This window comes from Motacilla alba, chromosome 15, assembly GCF_015832195.1.
Source record: "Motacilla alba alba isolate MOTALB_02 chromosome 15, Motacilla_alba_V1.0_pri, whole genome shotgun sequence".
NCBI lineage: Eukaryota > Metazoa > Chordata > Aves > Passeriformes > Motacillidae > Motacilla > Motacilla alba.
Window position 1 is genome coordinate 11,453,752 of NC_052030.1, and position 21,954 is coordinate 11,475,705.

The 21,954-nt window shown below is 45.3% G+C and overlaps 1 protein-coding gene across 12 annotated transcripts in view; it reads right to left on the minus strand.

Moving 5' to 3' along the window:
* Window positions 1-21,954, minus strand: part of PITPNM2 (phosphatidylinositol transfer protein membrane associated 2) — a 125,204-nt gene that overhangs the window by 47,099 nt on the left and 56,151 nt on the right. For all 12 annotated transcript variants that reach the window (XM_038152909.1, XM_038152911.1, XM_038152905.1 and 9 more), the window contains 2 exons: window positions 15,845-16,018; window positions 1,129-1,343 (listed from right to left, as the gene is read on the minus strand). In XM_038152909.1, the coding sequence (XP_038008837.1) occupies window positions 1,129-1,343; window positions 15,845-15,922 (293 nt within the window). In that variant the 5' untranslated portion in view covers window positions 15,923-16,018. The remainder of the gene's footprint in view (window positions 1-1,128; window positions 1,344-15,844; window positions 16,019-21,954) is intronic.

Sequence of the window (21,954 nt, forward strand, 5' to 3'; positions counted from 1 at the left end):
TGTTCTTGAATAACTTCTTAAGACAGAAGCTCACCAGTTTTCAGCAAGGAGATAAATTCTGGGCCCACTATATTAAAAAGTTGTGACATGGATCCCTGATACAAGGACACCCAGGAAATGCACCTGTGCAAGGAGAAAAGCAAAGATCCTGCCTGGAACCTATGGCAGAATAAAATACAAACTGGTTCTGTGCAGCACAGGTTTCCTGGCCAACTGATTGACTCATAGGCATTTCAAAAGAAGAGATAAAAACTGACTGGAAGTGAACTTTAATCACTTAAAAGTCAGGCAGCTCCATTATATTCAGTCACTGGCAAGAGCCCATATGCACACACTGACTCCCCACCTTCCCAGGATTGATGGTCCTTGCAGAGACCAACTAAAACAGAACTAGAAATTTTTTCCAGATTTTTTCATAAAAATCAAAATATCCATTAAAGCCTTTTTATTGTGCAAGATGTCAGGAAAATCAGATTTGTAAATCTGAAAAAGAGCAGATGCTCTGAAATGGAGTAACTGGCACAAGGGTTATTTTTTTCCAGGGTATGTGAAGCCCTCCCTGACAAAATAGATGAAACAAGGAGGTCCCAGAGGGCTCCACAGAGCCTCTGGCTCTCTTCCCTCCTCAGGGTGAAAACCATAGGATGTAGGTTTGTTATTTTCTATTTAAATGACAGACAGTTCTCGGAAAAGAAGTGCTGTGATTATTTATTTATTTATTTATTAAGAAAGGGAAAGAAAAATCCCCTGTACAAATGCATCCTGTCTTCCCTGACAGGATTCAGCATGACATCTGTCCCAGCACCGTGCACATTTATAACTTCCCCGAGCTTGCAGAGATCTGCAATGTTAAGCAGATACAAGGCTAAATAAAAACCATTCATGATTTCCCAAGCTTTGACAGACAAAACAGCTCCACATTTTACAGCGAGGAGCCACAAATTCTCAGGCAGGTGTGCAGTCAGCCCAGGCAATCTCCTGAGATCCAGCACTGCACAGGAATTTGAGGACTTGGCCCCAGTTGCTCTGAAGGATATTACTGGAGAGGGAAATGCCACTGCCAGAGGGTGACATCCAGCCGTGTCTTTAACACAGGGAAGCAGCTGTGGACATTGTGCCCAGTTTTACCTTGTCCTTGTGTAAGGATAAGCATTCCAGGACTCCTCCTCCACGCGCAGAGCTGCCTTGGGCAGTATGGAGCGGAACCAGCTGGGGATGTGCATGCCGATGTGGTAAACCTTGTGAGTGTACTGCCCGCTGCCCCCAGGGCCATCCACGTAGGGCCTGTTCTCCAGGATCTCCACTCCACTGCCTTCCCCACATGTCTCCTCTCTGCTCTTTTTCTGAAAGGGAAAATTGATCACAAACACATCACAAAAACGTTCATTTTCCAGGGCATCGTACACGGACCGGGCTCTCAAAGCACCTGGACACTGGGGATGGTTTTCTAGGACTCCTTTTGAGCACAGCAGAGCTGTAGCAGCACCCCAGCACTAAGATTACCAAACCTAGAGATTATAAAGGCAAAATTTAGAGACTCGTCTGCCCAACACAGAGACTTGATTTATTCGGGACCCCATGCCAGTTTCCATTTGGATGCTCAGTTGGAATGGAGCTGTAATGACACCTAATCTCCTGTTCCTGGAACAGGTAAAACAGCACACCCCAACCCTTGGCTCCAGCTCCGAGCCACCCAGCAGCACAAACCCCTTCTGCATCAGCAGACAACACAGCCAAGGGGAGTTTGTCCAACCTGGCACAGCCCCGTGGTGCCGTGTCAGCGTGAAGAGCGACACACGCTCCTGGTGCAGCAGCACCTCAGGCTGGACACCAGGAAGAGTTTCTTCACTGGAAGAGTGGTCAGGCTTTGGAGCCACCGCCCCTGGAGGTGCTCAAGAAACGACTGCACGTGGCACTCAGTGCTCTGGTTGAGTTGACAAGCTGGGAATCGGTCACAGGGTGGAATTGATGATCTCAGAGGTCCTTTCCAACCTCAGTGATTCCGTGATCACAGGGACAAAGACTATTCTGTGACCTACACCCGCAGGATTTGGGGGTTTGCTGCATGTGATTTGGCCCAGCAGCAGCTCTCCAAGAACAGCTTGGAGACTTTGCTCAGCTAATTAAGATATTTAGAAGAAACAACCCAAGTTTGCCAGAACGATCACTGCACCCCCTGGCAGCCTCCGCATTTTGGCTTATTTGCAGGACTGTCCTTCAGAGAAAACCTGGCAAAAAATCCCTCAATAAAAAAATACTAATTTCAGTGCTTCTAAGATGAGCTAGAGACAAAGCAAATATTTATTAATTTCTCACACATTTCAGCAGATTGGATGATGTATAACCTTCATCATTTCCAAACAACAGATTCATTCTGTTAGCATTTTGAGATTATTGTTTGTATTTGAGAGCATTCTGAGAGCACAGTACTTTGGAAATAAAGGGGGCAAAAAAGGAATTTTATACCAAGAATCAACTGTGAAATGTAACACAATAACAACTCCTCATTTTTGGCATACAAACAATTCAAAGGATAACATGGTTTAACAGAAAATTATTAATAAGATGCAAGAGATCAACTTCTTATCTTTTGAGGACAGGATGTTAAGCCAACAGAGCTGCTTAGAAGTAAATAGCCCTGTTTATAAAGACCTCTCAAGTGATTTTAAATTTAAACAGCTGTAACTGACAAACCTAAATAACTGACAATCTAAATAATCACTTTTTTCCTGCCCCATAAACTGCAACAGAAAAAACCCAGAAAAACAGAGAAGTATTTTTTACAGTTTATTTCTAACACTCAGCTGGCAGTTCATTAAAGCACACATCCTCTTCTAACAAACTACTGTCTTTCAGTTCTTATATAAGCACTGACCAAGTCCTGTACAAATATTTATGACAATAACATTAAATAATCTTGATGACCCTAAAATCTGGTTAATTCAAAGGTCTCAGAAAAGGCAGTAACCCAGCCAGCACAGTGGAAGTGTCAGACAGAATAACTGCACAGCATCTGCTCTGAACAGTTGATAGAAATTATAGAGATTTAGAGTTTTATTATATGGCAGAAGCACATGGAAATCATAAGCAGAGGGAAGATGAGTTTTCTTCATGACAGGTTATTCAAAACTCCCTTCTAGATTGCACAGTTACAGCAATTCCAGGCAATTCTGCAAGCCCTCATTTGGGACCAAAATCCACTGAGGGGTTTTACTCACTAATTCCCCATTTCACTTTTCCCCGTTCAGCCAGTTTTAACAAAAACAACTCTGCATGGTGATGAGCTGCCAGATTCTCACCCTACAGCTGGAACCCTGAAGAACCCACAACACCGGCCAATTTTTGCTGTACATGAATAATTCCATCAGCAGCTTCTCCACACAACCTGGAACTGGTGACACTCTGATGGTGGGAGATGTGAGGGTGACACAGTGTCACTGTCCCAACTCACTGGGAGAGAAGGAAGGAAGGACAAACCAAGTCCACTGAGACTCTCTGTGAAAGTCAGGTCACATCCCACTTCTGAATTGTGGTTATTTTATTCACTTCTGGGCAGCTGCAGCAGACTGCAAACCCTATTCTGGGAGCAGGGTGTGCTTCCTCCTCCAGCCTTTCCAGAGGACCAACTCCAGCCCACAGCCTTTGTCACCCAGTTACAAACCCTAAGCAAATTTTGGCCCTTCACATCCCTCCTACTTGTCATTTATCTACGTAAGATATGACGAGGGCAGCAAGACCATTTTCTCAGATGAATGTGAAATGAGAGCTGTAGCTCTGCTGACAGAAAAAAAAAAATCCAAATATTATATCCCAAACTATCTTTAGAGCCAGGACTTTTGAGTCAGGCCGAATTTCTACTCATAACACACCACACTGCTGGGAAGGATAGTATGATCAAAGAGAAACTCCCCAAGATAAACCCACACAAAGCTCCTTCCCAGCCCTCCAGGCTCTCACACTTAGCAGCTGGCTTGTTGAGAAGACAACAAGCTGCAGTGAAGCAAGGAAGGGCCAAGAGTCAGGAGAGATGGTGAACAGTGCAGTTGCTGACCAGTCAGAAAGACAAAGAGAAAATATGTTTCTCATATAATAAAAATAAAGACTTTAGCCACATGCACTTGAGAGACCAGGATGGTACTCTGGGCATAAGTGGTGCAGTGAAAGTGAAGCACTTGTGGGAGTGAAGAGCAATTTGCTCTGCAGCCATGCAGCCTCTTCATGCCCACTGTGCCTGAGCTACAGCCTGGAGAGGGCTTGTCACAAGGAAGTGGTCTGCAAAAAACAATTAAAAATAACCCTCAATTAGGAAGATATCTGGCTTGAGAAGTGTGTGGCAGGCCCTCTGCAAGGAATATCTGCTGGAGGTGCTGATGTGCAGGCACTTGAGGGTCAGTCTCAGAGGTTTCAGCCTCGGAGAGAAGTAGAGACTTTATTTAGCAGATTACCTGGGTCACTGCTACTCACTACTGCCACAGCATCTTCCCCCTCTATAAATACCTGAGGAATGGTCCCTAAAAAAATCAGAGCAGCTGACAGCCTCTATATGCAGGTTATCTAACCCACAAGCAGAGTAAACCATCTTATATTGTATCACAAGAGGAAATCCAGTCATCCCTTTCCAAGTCCCTCTCTCCTGCTGATGACACTCCATGTTCCCCACAGCCCCATCAATAGCTTTTCAGGACAGATGGTGACACAGATCCCTTCTAGCTAAAGTAATAGCATTAAATTACTCATAACAGGGAACCCAGAGAAGCAGATGCACCATGATTAGCAAGAATGCCAGTTACTTAAAGGCTCCTATTAAAATAAATCTCTTGGCACAGCAGCATAGCATGGGACACAGCACATGACCTCAGCACAACAATCACAGATGAATAATTCCCATGAATATCACTTAACCACTGGGCCAGCCTAACCCCATTTATCATCTGCCCTTCTCAACAGCAGACAAACAGCTGTAAACAGAGCCTTCCAAAGGCAGGTTCATCAGTTCTCAGACCTTCCATCTCCTTCCCAGTTAGAAATGTGTCTCCCAACCAGAGCACACCTTGCAAAGCCTTAGTCCAGCAAATGACCTGGCCCAGGTGAACAGGACCAGGTGACTCAATGCCATTTGTTTGTTTTTTCTAATGGGACACAGCTCCATAAAGGAATGATGGTTGATGGCAACAGAAACCTTCACAGCCCAAGGAGTCTCAGCACAGCTGAAGGAACAGCATTCCCAGAACAGGAATGAATAATGCTGGATCAAACAGTCAAGGATGTGGCTTATTGGATCAGCTGGAGAAATACACAAGTCAGGCTGTGTAAATTAAGGTTGCCTTGTAATGTTTTGCTTTTGGGGAATTAGAAGAAAAACAGCCCCATCAACCAAGTCAGAACACCAAGAAGAATATTAATCTAATCCAGAGCCCTCCTTGTGCTCCTGCCCTGGAATCCAGCCCAGGCTGCTCACAGGCTCAGGTCTACAAGCAGAGAATCTCTGCAAAGCCAACAGCAAACAGCTCAGCTGGTTTAGCTTCTCCTGAAGTTGCCTGTTTTTATTGTAACTACCTTGAGCACTGCAATGCTCCTGCAGAGAACAGTAAGGATGGGGTAGGCTGCATGGTGATAATGGGTGATCCAGGCATGTTCTAGCCTTCAAAAATAGATTATAACTACACTCTCACCTTGTTTACCACTGATTATTGTTTACAGTACAACCTCTCAGTCTGACTAAATTAGACAGTGCTTACAAAAGGTTAGGATGCTTTAGCTTCCTGATGTTCCTAGCTCCCCTCAGCAGTGCAGTCACACAGTGCCACAGGACCCACGAGAGCTCTCATTTGAGATTGCTCCAATTATGAAGAGTGACAGCACCATGCTTGACAGACCTATCATCCATGGGTAAGGAAGACACAAATCATTGCCTGGAAACAATAACAAGAAGATTTTTTTGGGGGGTGGTTTTTTCCTCCAGCTCCCATTTGGAAAGGGGGTATTTTGATAGTCTGGACAAAACTCTTCTGGGAGAATGCATTAAAATAACACTGAACTCTCAGGATTTTTTTAGCCCACTAAGACACAGATAGGGATATGAGAAGTTTCCAGCTGGCTGATGGTTTCGGTTAACAAGGGCTGCAAAGACATCTCTGTAACCACAGAACAAGAACATGACAGCAAATATCCCCAGAGGACCCTGCTAACATACTTGCTCATATTGTTGTGGCAAGGGAGGCTGAGAAAACATTCTCTATGACCAATTACTATTTTTTTTTATTATTTTGGATGCTAAGGCTACCACAAACACCAATTAAGTCCCCAGAAACAGACCCTTCCTTTGGGAACCAGAGAAACCATCAGACCACAAAAATGCCTGAAGCTGCTCAGCAAGATGACTCCTGCCATCACTGGAGAGCTCTTAAGTCCTGTTTTCACCAACCAGACCTGTTCTGTTCAGTTTTAGAAAGGAAGTGTAAAGGCACCCAAGGTATAAACAAAATTTAGGCTGGAGGAGAGGAATGAACTCTTTGCTCTCAATCTCTCCCACACACTAAGGGAAAAATATTCCCAGCTATCTCCAGTTGAACATTATTTAGGCTGAGGGATATTTCACTCTCAAAATTGATTTTCCAAAGAAGTGTCTTCTTCCCACCACCAGGAGCCTTCCTTGCTGTGCTCCAGCAGCTGCCATCCTCACTCCCACCTGCAGGTACCAGGTACTGAGGAGGACCAGTGACACTGTGGTTGGGACCTTGCACGTTGTAAACTTTAACAGAAAAGCTGGGAGAGGTTATGAGAAAAGCAGCCTGTTAGTCTCAGCCATGTAATTTGGCCTATTGTGGCAGGATCAGCAGTCAAACACCACAAACAAAATACAACAGCACATTTCAGCCTTAGCTGCCAGAATTAAACAGCACCAAAAACCAGAAAGCCAGTGATGGACACACTGGGAAACACCAAAAGGTCCTGGGAGGAATGCTTGGTTTATTCTGAACGGGTTTTCCCAGCAAGGGACTGCTGCACTGGGAATCATGTCCAGGGAGGGTGTGCCTGCTCAGGGTGGATCCTCTGCCTCAGCTGCCGTGCTGGGGAATGACTCAGCTCTGGCTTCTGTTAACCACTCCTCCACGAGCATTTGAGCTGACATCTAATTCATTACCAGCAATCTGCTTTCACCACCAGCAACCTTCTGCCTGCTGATGCAGACATCTGATAGACCAGGCCCCATTCATGGTCACTATTCACTGCAGGTGACCAAAACCTACCTATGAAAACAAAATGCTGGGTTATCCTAAAAGAACCATAGTTTCATACTTTACAATTTGTTCTTTTCTGTTCTCTGTGTGTGTGTCAAAGACCTGAAACACTCAATTAAAATCATATCACCATAAGCAGGGCAATACCTGGGCAAAAAGCTTTGTTCCAAGGGAAAGAAGGGAGCAGAGGAGATGGAGCTATTCCACTCTTAGAGAAGCCAAGATGCAGAACTTCTCATCACACCAAAACCAACATAATTTTATCAGTGCACAATGTTCTAAAAGCAAACAGGAAGTTACAGGAACTAAATTTAAAATAAAAATCACCCCTACTGTTACTTGGGCAGGAGAGTGCTGAAGTCCAACAGTACACACAACTTCTGGCTGCCAGAGGCTTTTGTGCCCCAGACAGAACAGCTGAGTGCCCTCACATTAAAGATCATGGAATCAACAGAAAAGCACCATTTTGAAGAAAGTAACCTGAAGACACAGAGCTGCTGGCAGGGCTACATCAGTGCCCAGATCTTTGAATCCCCATTTCAGCACCCTAACCACTTTGTGGCAGTGCTCTTTGCTGGGCTGGAGTAGAGACCTTTATCAAAATAGAGTAAAACAGTCCTCAAACAGGGAAGCTTCTCTACTGCTGTTTTGCAGGAGTTGAGAACACTCTTAATGGTTATATTAGAAAGACAGTCTTAAAGGCAGGCAGGGAATAATGGGAACCCTGTGATCCCAGGGATGGTTGTAACAGAACTTTTGAACCTGCACATTGTAAGGGCTAATCAGAAACAATGACATCAATTTGGACTGGCAATCTCTCAACCACAGAACTGTTCAGGACAGCAAGGGAACGTGTGAGTTTTGCTCTTGTCCCTCAAAGCAAGGCTCACTCTGTCTCATCGTGCACGGTAAAGAAACAAGTCCAGCCACAACAGGATTCCCCACTCTGCCCATCACACCACTCCTGCCCTTCCAGAAGCTGTGGGCACCACAGGACCCTGGTTTTGTTTACACCATGAGCACCACCTTATGCATGCGGGCAACTTTAAACTGCATCCTCTGTTCCCATGGCAACGGGAGGGGCTTTATCAGCAATCCCCCAGTTTGGGCTATCCTCACTCCAGCTTCAGCTGCACTGAATCCTTGCTGGGAACAGCAAACCAGTGATGTCACCAGTAACCATGGTGCCCACAGCCAAGCCTCCCCTGTGCCCTTCGTGCTCTACCATGCATCCTTCACGCGTGACAATTACTTTAATCCAATTAGTGCTGTTAAAAAAAAACAAAAAAACCCCATGTAGGGCCATGTCAATACTTATTTCGGGAAGGAAGGTTAGTTTGAGTCAACAAGATAACGATCAGAACACGAGGCTTTACAATAGCACTTTGAGCCTCACTGCCCCAGTACAGGGGAATGACCTGATGCCCTGGGGAGAGGGGAAAGAAATCTGCTCCTCATCAACGGCTTCATTAATAAAGGCAATGAGCAGCTGTTTTAAACACCCCTTTGCAGGTTTGATCAATGGGCTGGGCAATATGCAGTGCTTCATTCCGGCCAGGCACTGCCCTGTCCCCAAACACTGATAGCTCAGCAGCTGCACACAATTCTGATAGTAACCATTAAGTAGTTACCCTCTGTTAATAACCATGAAGTATTTACCCTCTGTTTTCCCAATCCAGCACTGATCAGCTGCAACTTCCAGGAGGGTTCCCTTTTGGGCCCTTCCCAGCTCTGCAGGCAGATGCCACCTGATCACTCCTGCCTGTGGCAGGATTTTATGGGGAGAATCTTCCCTCAAGTTTACCAAGCAAGAATGTGGACTAGCAGACAGGCCCGTAGCACCCTCAATGCTGCCTCCAAGGGACATCAGCACACGAGGAGACCAAGAAGGCTCTTTGTGTCAGGGAGAGGCACATGTGGAGCTGCACAAGCAAAGCTGGGCGTGCAGGAGGCCCTGAGGAAGGGACCTCTGTCACGTTACCTGCACTGCATCTGCAGCACCATCAGCACCAGCACCCCTGGCTGCTTTGCTTGTAATGGAACACACATTTTTTGTAAAAAAAAGCCCTAAAAGCTGCAGGCAGGCTGGGCTGTCAGCATCAGGCTCCTGCGAGGCGGAGCAGAAACACGCACAGCATCACTCTGTACGAGTGTTGTAGGCACTGCATTATTTAGAATCAGGGCTAGATATTAATGAAGCTGCTTGTACAAAAACAGGATATTTTGGGGACAATCAATTGTGCAGGGTCATAAAAAATTTACAGCATTAAGAGAACCTTTCTCATGGCCACCCATTAATCACTTTGCCTTACAAAGACGTCCAGTCACAGTCCTTTAGAGTCAGGGCTGGATGTGCCACAGGCACATGAATTAGGGATCACTTTATTATGGAGATACCTCAAACCTGTTTACCACACATGCCTCATCTTTCAAAATGTCTACTACACTTCCAGCTCAGTATTTCATCTACTCCAAGTATTTCCTTCCGTGTCTTTAAACTGATTTTTCACTGCATTAACTATTCCACAGACACTGTCTGTGAGAATTACTGTCCCTGGTTTAAAGGGAGGCAAACTATATTATGAGTCAGAGACAAAATTTCAACTCGGGGTGCTCTGGATCAAGTCTAATCCTCTGACTACATCCCTTATACTTTAGAAATCCATTGCAATTGTTCCCTAACAATGGGCTGTGTGCTAAAATACCACAGGACTGGCTTAAAGAAATCCCCATAGTCTTCCTAATACTTAATTCATTACTTGCCTTCAGGTATTTGAAAAAGGGAGAACCTAATCCCAGTCAATATCTTTGTCCTTCTTACATAAGAATAAAAAAAATACAGAAGGAAAAAGGGGTTTTGACAGCCAATAAGTTCAATAGGATTGGCAGTGCTGTGTCCTCTATTAAAATCAGTGCAAATCTGAAGTTTAACATTGTTTGTGTTCAGCTTCATTCACCTTTGTTAAGAGAAAGAGAGCACATGAACTGTCAAGGCAATATCAAGTTCACTACCCTAAAATCAATCTTTTTTTGGAATGTGATATGGAATCCCAGACAATGTAAGGATTCAAGGATAATGACTACAAAACAAGAAAAAAAATAGATGTAGAAAAGGTGTTTGCTCCTTCTGTATGTTTTCCCAAAATGATAACCTGTATGAGCGTCACTGTCACCTGTGCAATGAGACCCCAAGCGTGGCACCACCAAACATAACTGCACCACCCTTGTCCTCAAAACTAAACATCTGCAAGTGCCTTACTCTCCTCCTCCAGAAGGATGCAAATCCTCAAGATAACAAAGAAAAGGTTATGAAAACCAGAGGAAGAGAACAGAAGCCACAGGTTTTAATGCTGCAGCACAGAAATCAGGGCAAAGCTTCAAATCAGGCTTTGCTTTTAGACTTGTGAGCCTTCCAGGGTCTCTGGAGCTGTCAGCAGCATCACCTGCTTTCAAACTGAAGCATAAATGTCTGTCTGTGCAGATGGCCAAGGCATCTGCATGCAGAACAAAAATAATCAGCCCTCCAGTTTTCAGTGTCCAGAGATGAAGGGTTAGTTTGCTTTCCCCCACTCAATCAATCCTTCACCATCTGCTGAGCCTGCTGGCAACTGCCAAGCAGAGCTGAGGGTTTTAAGGGACACGACTTTTGCACCTGGGTATCACAACAGGGCCTCAAGAATTACCACCAGCACCAAGCAGAGTTTTAAGTCTGTTCTCAAAGGTGCTTCCTGAGAGCTACACGGAAACGAAGGGGAAAATAGGACAGTGCAGGTGTCTGGAAACTGAGATGATGGACAAACCATGATCCTCCAGAAAGGAGCAAAGTGACTCAGGATACTCCATCAGCAGTCAGGACAGGAGAGCACAGCACACTGCAGATGCTTGGAACACGCTTTGATTTTTCAGGGAAGGCAATAAATGCAAAGCCCTGGAGGACGGCAGAGAAGAGGCTCATGTTAAAACATGAGAGAAGCCCTCAATTCCCAGGATTCTGCCTGAGTTCAGCAGGCAGTGTTCAGCAGATGGGTTATCTTCCATGCAGTGCCTCTAACAGGGCCAGAGGCCTTTCCCAGTCATGGACCCTCAGAGTGATGAATGACAAAGTATTAAAGCTGTTAACTTGAAAGGATGACGCTGCATCTTAAAATAAGTCTTATCCTCAAAAGGTAATCACTAGGTCCAGCAGAAGAATATTTTTAAAGCCCACTATCTTTGGAGGAAGGTCACAAATACCCAGAGAAATCTGTGTAGACAAAATGAGGACCAGAGTTATTTACAAGATACAAGAAAGCTGTACACACTGATATAAAAATAAGTTTTAATAACAAGAGGAATTCTCTTGTCTTATGAAAGGGTCAGAAGGGCAGAGGTCTCTCGGAATCTCATGGCAAATGGAAGCACAGTAATGAATGTTATTAAGATGACAAAAGGACTGACCTTTGGCTAATAACATCCCAACAAATGCATTCAGGGCTCGGATTTCAAGCTTTTATGAAACAGAGACTTTACGTTAATGTGTGCATTGTTTCTGGGGTGAGGAGGAGGAGGTGTGCAGAAAGGAAGGTTCCCTGAACACACAAGGAAAGGATGCCAGTGTTCCTGGAAAGGATTGCTGCTGAGACCAAAATGTGCAGGATTCAGGAGGGGAAAAATTAAGAGACCCTTTACTCTCATGTGTAACACAGATCCCTTTGTGCCCAACAGGATTCACCTTGCAGAGACTGAAATAGCACACACACTTCAGATGTGATGTGCAGAGTCTGAGAAGACATCCAGGACAGAGTCCTTGGCTCAAAACTTCTGCAGGAAGAAACAAATCCCTATAGATGGTTACAGTTGTTCCCTCCATAAATGGTTTGTGTTTCAGAGAACTCATTCCAGTGCTCATCTCCAGTTTCTCTCTGCTTACTTTAGGACATCAGCCTGCAGCTTCCCCAGACCAAACCACTGCCAGTCCCATGGACAACTCAACTCCAGGCTGAGTTCATTGAGAAACTCTCACCTTTGGAAGCAGGACTGGCTTTTAAATGTGCACACAGATTTCAGGGGAAAGTTACATTAATAGAGGTATAAAGAGTGATTTCCCAGTTTTGAAATATTTTGCATGTTTCATGCACCAGAATAAAACCAGGAAGGAAGACTGCTGGTTCTTAGCTCAGATACAAAAATTAGTATGTTTTAATTTGGATCTCAAAAGAGACAAAAGCTCAGCAATGATACAAAAAGGTCTTGTGACTATGGAAAAGCTAACCCAATTGCTCTGGATGGAGCAAGGGCTCCCAAGCTGGAGAGGCTGACAATGCTGCGTGAGAGGTTTCCCTTGGAAGGATATTGAAAGTCTGAAATTTAATTGAGAAAAACAATTCAGATCTGCTAGGCTTCAAGCAAGTCGAGGGTACATTAAGTCCTTGCTGTAATGTAAAATTAACTTATTTAGGGAAGAATTTAAGTGCTACTTCAAGTACTGAAACCACTGACTGTAGATAATATTTCAGAAGCCAGCAGAAAGCAACTTAGGGGACTTTTTGCTCTCTCACCTCAAATTAAAAAAAAAAAACCACACTACAAAGCAAAGCAGCAGGCCACTCATCTCAGTTTTCACAGCTTTATACACCAGCCTGGAGAACTTGTATTTGTAAGAGGAATTACAGAGCAACACAGGCATGCACACAATGATTTATTGCACGTCTCGCCTGCCCAGTGGCGCAGAGAAGCAGGAGAGATGTGGATTATATACTGCACAATTTTAATTCTCCCATCCAGTAAACACAGCAAATATGAGTACAGCCTGTTCCCATTTAATGGAAGGATCCTTTGCTGTCTGGGCTTGATGCTGCTTACATCAAATCCGGTGCAAAGTTTTGTTTGAGACTTGTATGAATAAGAAGGGATTGTTCTCTCATGAAAACAGATGATTGATCCTTCCACTGCAGAGCAAAAATCTACATGAAAATGGCTCTGAAAAGTGATGACAGTACTACAGCTAGAGTCTGAACATCCCTGCCCACATGGCTTTGAGGCACCACTTCCACCACAGGGCTCAGGGGAGAAAGGCCTTTTGGAAAACTTCCACTTGGACAATGCTAAAATCTAGGAAAATGCATACCTAGGCAAAAAGATTTTAAAAAAGAAATAGGCAGCTTTGTACCAACTGGTTTGGAATTTAATGGGAAATTTCACTTGTGAGATCAAAGGTAAACGAGTGATCAGCTTCAGGTACATGCTTGAGGCTCCCTAAAACCCTTGAGAAATAATTGTGACATCTCCTTTTGCACTGCTGGAGAGGTGCTTCTCACAGGACCAGGCTGCCTGGTGCTGCTAGCAGTAATGCCACCATGGCGTACACGACAAATGTCTTAGAAATTAACCTTTTGCCTTTAAGAATCACTCCTCTTCCCAGGAACTACTTCAAAACATTCTGTTCCACATTTCAGCCACAGATTTCTCAGAAATGCCTCTTCACTGCTGCTTTGCACAGATATCTCAGCTTGTTCCCAAAAGGGGGCTCAACACACAGAACTTCTCCTGTGGCCTCTTCAGGCGTTCCAGAGGAAAAATAAAAGGACAGACATGAGGCACTTTCTCATTCTCTGAAAAGGACAGAGTCACGCTCCCCACTGCTCCTTCCCCACTGCCTGTCTCAAAGACAAAACCTCCACTTTTAAATCAAACTGAAGAAAACATTTGATATCCTGGTCTAGGAAAAGCTCAGCCAGCAGGAACCTTTCCACCAACTGCAGGAACAACTGAAGCAAATCGCTACCAAACTATGAACTCTACCCTAAGTGGTCTTTGTTTTGTTATTGCTTTTTGTTTATTGCAAACTTGAGCTGAAATTCAAGTATTCTCAAGGAAAAGCACAGCTAACTTTTCCTCTTGTGCTGCTTGTACAGGTAACACAGCAAAGTCCCCTGCTCGTCATGCACTCCTCCAGCTCCCCCAGACCCTGGGCTCCAGGAAGTGTTTCCAGCTTAGCCCCCTGCTCCAGGAGCGTGGAGGGAGATCAGAAACCTGACTTGACACCTGAGCTAAGAAGAAACCTTACTCTGCTGCCTGGCAATGCAGTAGAAAATTAAAGCAGGGCTGCATGGCAATTTGGAGATGTACTTTCCCAAGCTAGTGAACTTCCCCTTGCAAGAAACCCTTGTGGCTTCTCGTGTCCTTTTGATGTTAAGATATGGCCAAAATCCCCATCAAGTAACAAAGCAGAACCCAGTGTTCTGCATTAAGGAAATTAAAACCAGCAATTTAACTTCTGAGATCAAAAAGCAAATCCACCTCCCTGACCAAATCCTCCAGCATTCCCAGGAGGCCCCACAGCCACTCCACAATTAAGGAGTCATCCTCTGTTTAATCAGGTGGGCTCCTCCTTCCTAATCAGATCACTCTCCCCCACGCTCTGCTGCTCACTGACAAGTTCTGCACAGATAATACTCTGCTGCCATCCACCAGCTCTTCCTGCAAAGCAGCTGAGACAAATTAGGAATATAAAGTTGTTAACAAAATCATTACACCAATATTCAAAGCAGCTACAGCGTCAAGAAAAGGTACAGAAAAATGAAGCCACCTAAGAAAAATGTTCACCTGTTTATGCCAAGATTGAAGTTAAACACACAAAGATGACACATTTGTGTCAGAAAACGGAATTTGACCATTTTTACTGCAAAATACACATCATGCATTCTTTTAACAGTCAAGCCCAAGTACATGAATCCTTAAAGAACACAGGTGGGTGGCCAGGAGAGAAATGGGGGAGTTGTACTTTAGCTTTGGTTTGGGGGGTTTGCTTTTTCCCCTTATTTTAGGTTCTAAGCCAAAGCAGATTTTTCTAGCTCCACTTCAGAAAGCAGAGTTCTCCTGCAAACTCAGTATTAGATGTGTGTTTTGCTGGATGAACAAAATTACATTTTATTTAAAGCATGGGACAATGAAATAACACTTCAGTTTCATTTCCTTTTATAACTGCTCCTGGTTGGATTTCAAACACTGGGAGAATATGGGCACAGAGGACTTCGGTTAAAAAACCCAACATTTTAATTAACTGCTTTACTGCAGACAGGGAATTCTGCAAAAATTCCCATCAGTATTCAGAAGCCCATTAAAAATAATCTACATTTTATGTCGAAACTGATTAGTATCTGTTTCATTGTGGTATATGAGCACAGATATATTACATTTCTTTTTTTCCCTCCCTCAATTCCAAATTACACCTTTGGTTTACCCTCTCAAGTTTATATCAGACTGCTGCTTCCCAAGAAAAGAACAGAATTTGGTTTGCAACAGGAATTGACACTACCAGTAACCACCACCCAGCTGGGAAGCAGTGGCTGTTTATGCCCTACAGCTTGATCCCTTGCTGTAGGTACCCACACACTTGGGCTGGGTGTTTCCACAGGAACAGGTTCTTGTGTCCCCAGCCAGGTCACACAGAGGTTCCCCAATTTAAGCAGAAAAGGAAGCAAGTCAGAAATTGACGTTTGTGTTACTTTCCCCATTACTCCTTTAGAAGCAAACAGCAAAACACGAATTTAAAACTTCCAATGCTGCAGGAATTCTCCCCCAGAGAGCCCCCAGAGCCCTGCAGGGAGCAGGGTGTTCCTGACCTGGATCATGTAGAGCTGGGCGATGCGATATTCTTCCACGCTCATCGGAAGAGGAATGCGATATTCCTTTATGAGCATTTTGGATACAGAAATCTCTTGTCTGCTCAGAAACACAATCCAAAAGCTTTTAGTAAAGGCTCCTTAAATAATGGCAAGGAAGTGCATCGAGGATCTCTGAAACAGAAAGAAAGGAGAGGGGAGGAAAGAGAGAAGTGGTTATTTTCCATTCTTATGGCACAACATCCTATTTAGGAAAAAAAAACAAACAACAAAACAACAGACAAACATTAATTTTTGTAATAGCTATAAGCATAATAGCAGAGAGAAGAATCCCTGGAGTGCTACCAGACCTTTGATATCAAATTGAACAGAATCTTTCAGAAGAATTTTGATTTGCTCCAGGGGATACCATCAAAGCTATTACTCTCCCGACCTTTGCCATGGTATCAATCAGATTTCATATGCAACAGCATCTCCACAGAAGAGATGTGGCAAAAGCTCCAAATGAATAGGCAGATCTGCTGCTGCCCACAGTCTCCAGTGTCTGCAACACACTGGAGATGCATCCTCCCAAAAGCATCAGGTTTTATCCTCTCAAATTCATTTAGCAGCAAGAAAGGGCAATTATTCAACTTCCTCAGCCCTCAGTAACAATTTGATGAAGAAAGACCTTTGGGTTTTAAGAATAAAGACAGCAGAAATGTACTTTTTTCCCCTGCTTTATTCTGAATTATAGTCTTGGTAGGACCCTTTCTTTTTGCACCTCCAGAACAGTCTGCTGGCAAGATCCTCCTGTCATTTCTGTCAATGTCAGGCTCATTTTTACACTCCCACTGCATGAGAATACAGTCAAAGATCAAACTGCAACACAGAAAAATCCCATTGTACCCCACCTCAAGGCACTGTAACAGAATTACTAGTTAAGAATTCAGGGAATACAGCATTTACTACACCACAGGTCAAAGAAGGAACTTTTCAAATACCTTTAATACCCCCCATGGACTGTGGATAAAGACAATAACTTTATGCAAGGAAGGGGGAAATAAAAGGATGACTGTCGAGGAGGACACAAGAAGCAAAGACTGTTATCAGCCCAAGTCAGCCCGGGCAGGATCTGGTGGTGGCTCTCACAGCACACAAACCATTCACTTGGTTCCTTCTTGTCACCAAAATCCACCTTTCTGCTGTGCCTGCTTATTGGACATCTTCAGAGAGCTGCTGGAGCCAAACCAGCCCCAAGCCCTGTGACTGGTGAAAACAACCAACAGAATAACCCCAACCAATTTATCTTGTGGATTAAACCACGATGTGGGAATGAGGAAACCGCGCCGCTATCAACAGCCCTTAGTGCCAGTCGGTGTTTGCACAACACTTCACCAGCCTTTTACGAGGTTTAGAGAGGCTCAAACACATGCCCATGGTCACAGAGCAACCAGGGACAACATTCAGTGTTTATAACCCAGGTTTACAGCGACAGCTCTGCCAGAGCTGCCCCAGTGCCGAGCACACGCAGGGACACTGCCCAGGGGACACCCAGCCCCATGCCACAGTGCCCCCAGCTTGCCTCCCTGTGGCTGCCACATTTCCAATCTGGCACTAAGGCAAATCCACCCCGGACCGACTCTTCTGGAATAGTGATCCGTCTGCTGCTGCATCATCTAAACAATTTATTTCCAAATTCAATTCTCTGCCGCATTTTATTGCTGTCAGAGCAATCTGTGCCCGTGGAGGGGAGGATAAAAAAGTCTCTGCTATGGCAAAGCCTGTAGAGAATAATTCTGGGAAAACTCTGCTTCCCTACACTGCCGAGCTCTGTACAGAAGTGTATCTACACACATATCCAGGATTTCCTCCATCAAACTAATCCTCCAGAACAGGTGAAGATAATCTCATTAAGTGGTTTTTAATTAGTGTCATGGCAAGGAACAACAGTTACCACCACAGGATGGATCTCAAGGACCAGATCCGAAATGGTGCAATTCCAGGATCCCAACTCTTGGAGCTAATGGCAGTGAGAGACTCAGCTACACATCTTGAGCAGTTTGTTGTGCTTTAGAGATCTTTGAAAATTAGATTGAAAAGCTTCTCCCCTTGTTCCCCAAATGCTCTGAAAGTGATTCTGCTCCATCATAAGAACATCAGTCACGTCTGTTCTTGCTACTTGCTAAAAACGGGGTATTTCTATTGATTGGGAGAGATTAATAAAACAAAAAATGGAACCTAAAAAGCAGTAAAATGGCAAGAAACCAGTACCAACACAGAAAAAATGTGTTTATAGTGAAGTGCCAGTCAGGTAATAATTCAGATGGCTGAGACACAAGAGGGCTTATCTTATTACAGATTAAAAACCTCAACATTTTGGTCCCAAGCAGGCAGAGCAGCAGCCTTGGCATGTGGAGCCTGTCTGGTCACAGCACTGGCTCCTGCTCAGCTTTTATGGGAACTGAGGCTTCATCATGAACCCTCCTTCAGGTTTCTCCTTCCCTGTGGTCAGTGATTAAAAAGCAGCATTTGGGCTCAGCCCACAGGACTGCAGGCAGCAGCAGACCCTGATTTTGTGCCCATTGAAGTGACCCCCTCCAGCTACTGCAACCAGCCCCTGAGAGCTGGGTAGAAAACAACCCTGGAAACACACTGGGCAACACCACGGAGCAAATCCCAACCTCAAACCAAGGGAAAGGCACCTGGGATCAGCAGCCTGATACTGAAGGAGGCACAAAGAGAACAAACTTGACTTGTTTGCCTGGTTTTTAGCCAGACCGGCAAAGAAAAGTAAATTATCAAGGTACATTTGCAGGTTGGGTTGTCTTTGAGTTGAAAATAACCTGTTCCTACCCTTTCAAGTGCCGTGGAGCCCGGGTATCAAACCATGAAATAAAAACATGGGATCAAACCAAATTCAGATCAGGGGGAACACCATTCCAGGTGGGACAGAGGTGACAAAATGGCCCTTTCAGACAACTCACTGAGGACAGTGGCCTCCTTCCAAAATCCTGGGATTTTATAGAGAATCAAAGACCGCTCATTGTATTGTCCAAACAAAACACACAAGTTTGTCTGCAGAAATGACAGGAGAGAGGAAAAAGCGCTTCTGGAAGCAGGGGAGCCACCACACAGCTCTGGAAAGCGGGTGTCAAAACCCCAGCTGTGCCCATGGCACTCGTCTGCACCCAGCCCACTGCTGGAAGCAGCCAGAGGTGTTGGAGCTGCTCCATGTGCTGGGATTAGCAAACAGCCAGGGTTTCACCGCTGGATTTTGGCTGCACCCAGCTGGACTTTCCATGGATTTGCCAAACCCCTGTGGCCGCACAACTGGAAGATCCAGAGGCTGTTTGCAAACCTCAGCCTGCAGCTGGCTTCCCAGCAAGAAGCAAGCAGTGGTGACGCAGGACGTTTCCAGACTCGCTGCTGTTCCTGCTCCAGCCAAGTGGCACATTTGTACAGCCCGTTATTCAATTTATACCCTGAGCTGTAGTAACTGGGAGAGCCAGGCGCATAATTTTATACCTCAATTATTTTAAAATCAGGTTCTCAAAGCATCATAATTATGCTGCAGAGTCAATATCCTGCTGAGATGAGTCAGGTCCACCTCTGAGCCATTGCTCCAGGCTGTCTGAAGGCTCATGCACAGCCTGCTGCATTTCATTCCAATTTTAACATTCTCCCTCACAACAACAAACTCCCTAAAAAAAGTGCCCGTGCTTTAAAATCAGGGGAGAATTATCTGGATCTGCAGAAGCTGAACAGACCAAGAGACCCGGCAGAATCTCTCCATTTAACCCATGAACTTGGTTTACCTTGGGAGTGTCCAGGCAGCCGCCCTGGTACTGAAGGAGGTAGCAAAGGGCTGATAACAACTGACAGCTCGTAATTAAGGAGTAAGTTCAGTGTGTGAAGGGTGGTTAAACTGTGCTACTGAAATGCTGGAGGCCAAATTCCAGCCAGGCTTCCCAGGCTAGCCCTGAGGAGATGGAAACTGAGTGTGACAGCAGAAATCCCAGCTCCTCGGCAGGTCCAGGGCAGCAGAACCACTCACGCCGTGGGTTCAGGCTACAAAAGAGCTGCTATGACTCTTCCCAGCTGTCACCTCAATGACAAATTTTGACCAGCTCACTTTTTCCATGCTCAGGCTGCTGAGCAGAGGCTTTTTAGGGCTGCAGTGAGCAACGCCCCAGCAGCAGGAACGCACCTCAGGCCATGGCTGCTGCATCCCTTTTCCAACAGACACGACAGAGAGCAACTCTAATGAGCTTTTTCCAGCCTCACACAGGAGGTTCATTTTATGCCATTATAAAGTTAAAAGGAAAACCCATCATGAAGGCTCACACAGCAGCTGGTAGCAGAAGCAGGTCCCAGCCCCAGGTCTCAGGTTCTGATCACCCCCTGCCTGCTCAGGGCTGTGCTCTCCATAGAAGCTGAGAAAAGTCTCTTCTATGAAAGAGCACACTGGTGAGCTAAGGATTGATATTCCTGACTCTGCTGTTGAACATTTTTCCCTGCAATATTTTCACATCACCAAGAAATTTAAGATAATTAACAGAAACAACTGTAAGAAAACCAAGCCAAACCTGTAACAGCAAAAGGATGAGCGAAGGCATTACCTGAAGACCTCACCTAAAGACCTTCCTTAGGCTCTCTACATCACCTTTATCCCTCAAGAAGATGCTTCCTTGAAGAAAGCGATATCAAAGAGACGCCAGCACTGATCCCAAGCGGATCAAACACTTGGACTTTGGAAGCAACACCAGGCTTAGCAGCCCAGCACCTTCCCCCTCCTGCAGAGTTCCCTGGAGGAGGACACAGCGCTCCCCCATGACTGGAAGCACTGCATACTTACTGTGCTTGGATTTATTTATGCCTTCAGAAGCTGCAGCAGAAATGGGAAACAGAATCCCAGGGCCTAAGTCAGCAGTTTTCAAAGGCAGCCTCGGTGCTCACACCTTGATTAATGCGGCACTTTCCCTCCTGGCCCAGAGCAGTCTTGCTCAGCTTTATCTGTCCAGAGTGGCATTGCTGCAAAGACCATTCCCTGTCACTCAGATCCTGCTTGTCCACAGTGTCCCTGCCTCTCAGAAGCTTTCCACGAGTATCTACAGAGCCTGGTTGTCAAGCCTTGCTCAGCCCTCACTCACCAGATTTGCCTGCCCAACCCTCTCCAGGAGCTGTGGCACACATGGCCCAAGATCCACCAGAGCCTGGCATTTGTCCTGCCCACATCCCACTGCTGGCTCCACGGGGAGGACACAGGACAGAGAAGAACTTCTTGGTCTGTGCGTGCTCAGCACACTCTAGGCTGGAGTGTGTCACCGTGAATCTCTCATGACTGATCACTACTCTGCAAAGGTCAGGGGAAAACACAATTAATGAGGCTTTTCCAAGGAGATGAATAACGAGTGCTCGTATTTTACCGTTCCCTCCTCTCCCCTCCTTGCCCAACCCCACCAAAGTGATCTCTCCAGTGGGACTGTTTCAAGCCATATCTACACTGGAAGGTCAAAAAGCCTCAACATTTCTATTTAGTAGCTTTGTGGCCACAAACCACTCATCACTACTCTCAAAACTGTCTCTCTCTCTCTCACACACACATGCACTAAACTGAAGAGAGAACAACGCTTTGAAAATCAGCAGTTTTCAGTTTCCATGGTGTGGGTCATACCTGCTCACTGACAGCTAAGCAGATTTAAAAACTCATCAGGCCTGGGGAAAAAAAGAAAAAACTGATCAAAAGTTAAAGCTCCTTAAAAGTGCACAGTTCACACGCTCTCGGCTCCAAGGCCACTGTGTCAGTGTGTGACTCTCAGTAGGGTCGTTCATCCTAATCCCTCATCTCATCTGTCACATCTTCAGAGAGAAAATTGCCATGCAGATGTTTGCACATCTGAGTTTCACGACTGAGCTTAGGTCCCATCCCGCAGTGAATCAGCAGCTAATGAACAAGTGCCCACATGGCACAACTGCAGCAGTCCTTGCAGTGCTGGAGCAGCTGGAGCTGCCCGTGGGGCTGGCCACTGCCTGCAGCACAGCCAGGGGACAAGGAAAACACAAGCACTTGTGAAAACCAGCTTTTGGCAGGTGTAGGGCAAGCTCCAGAGCTCTCGAAGGCAGCAGCA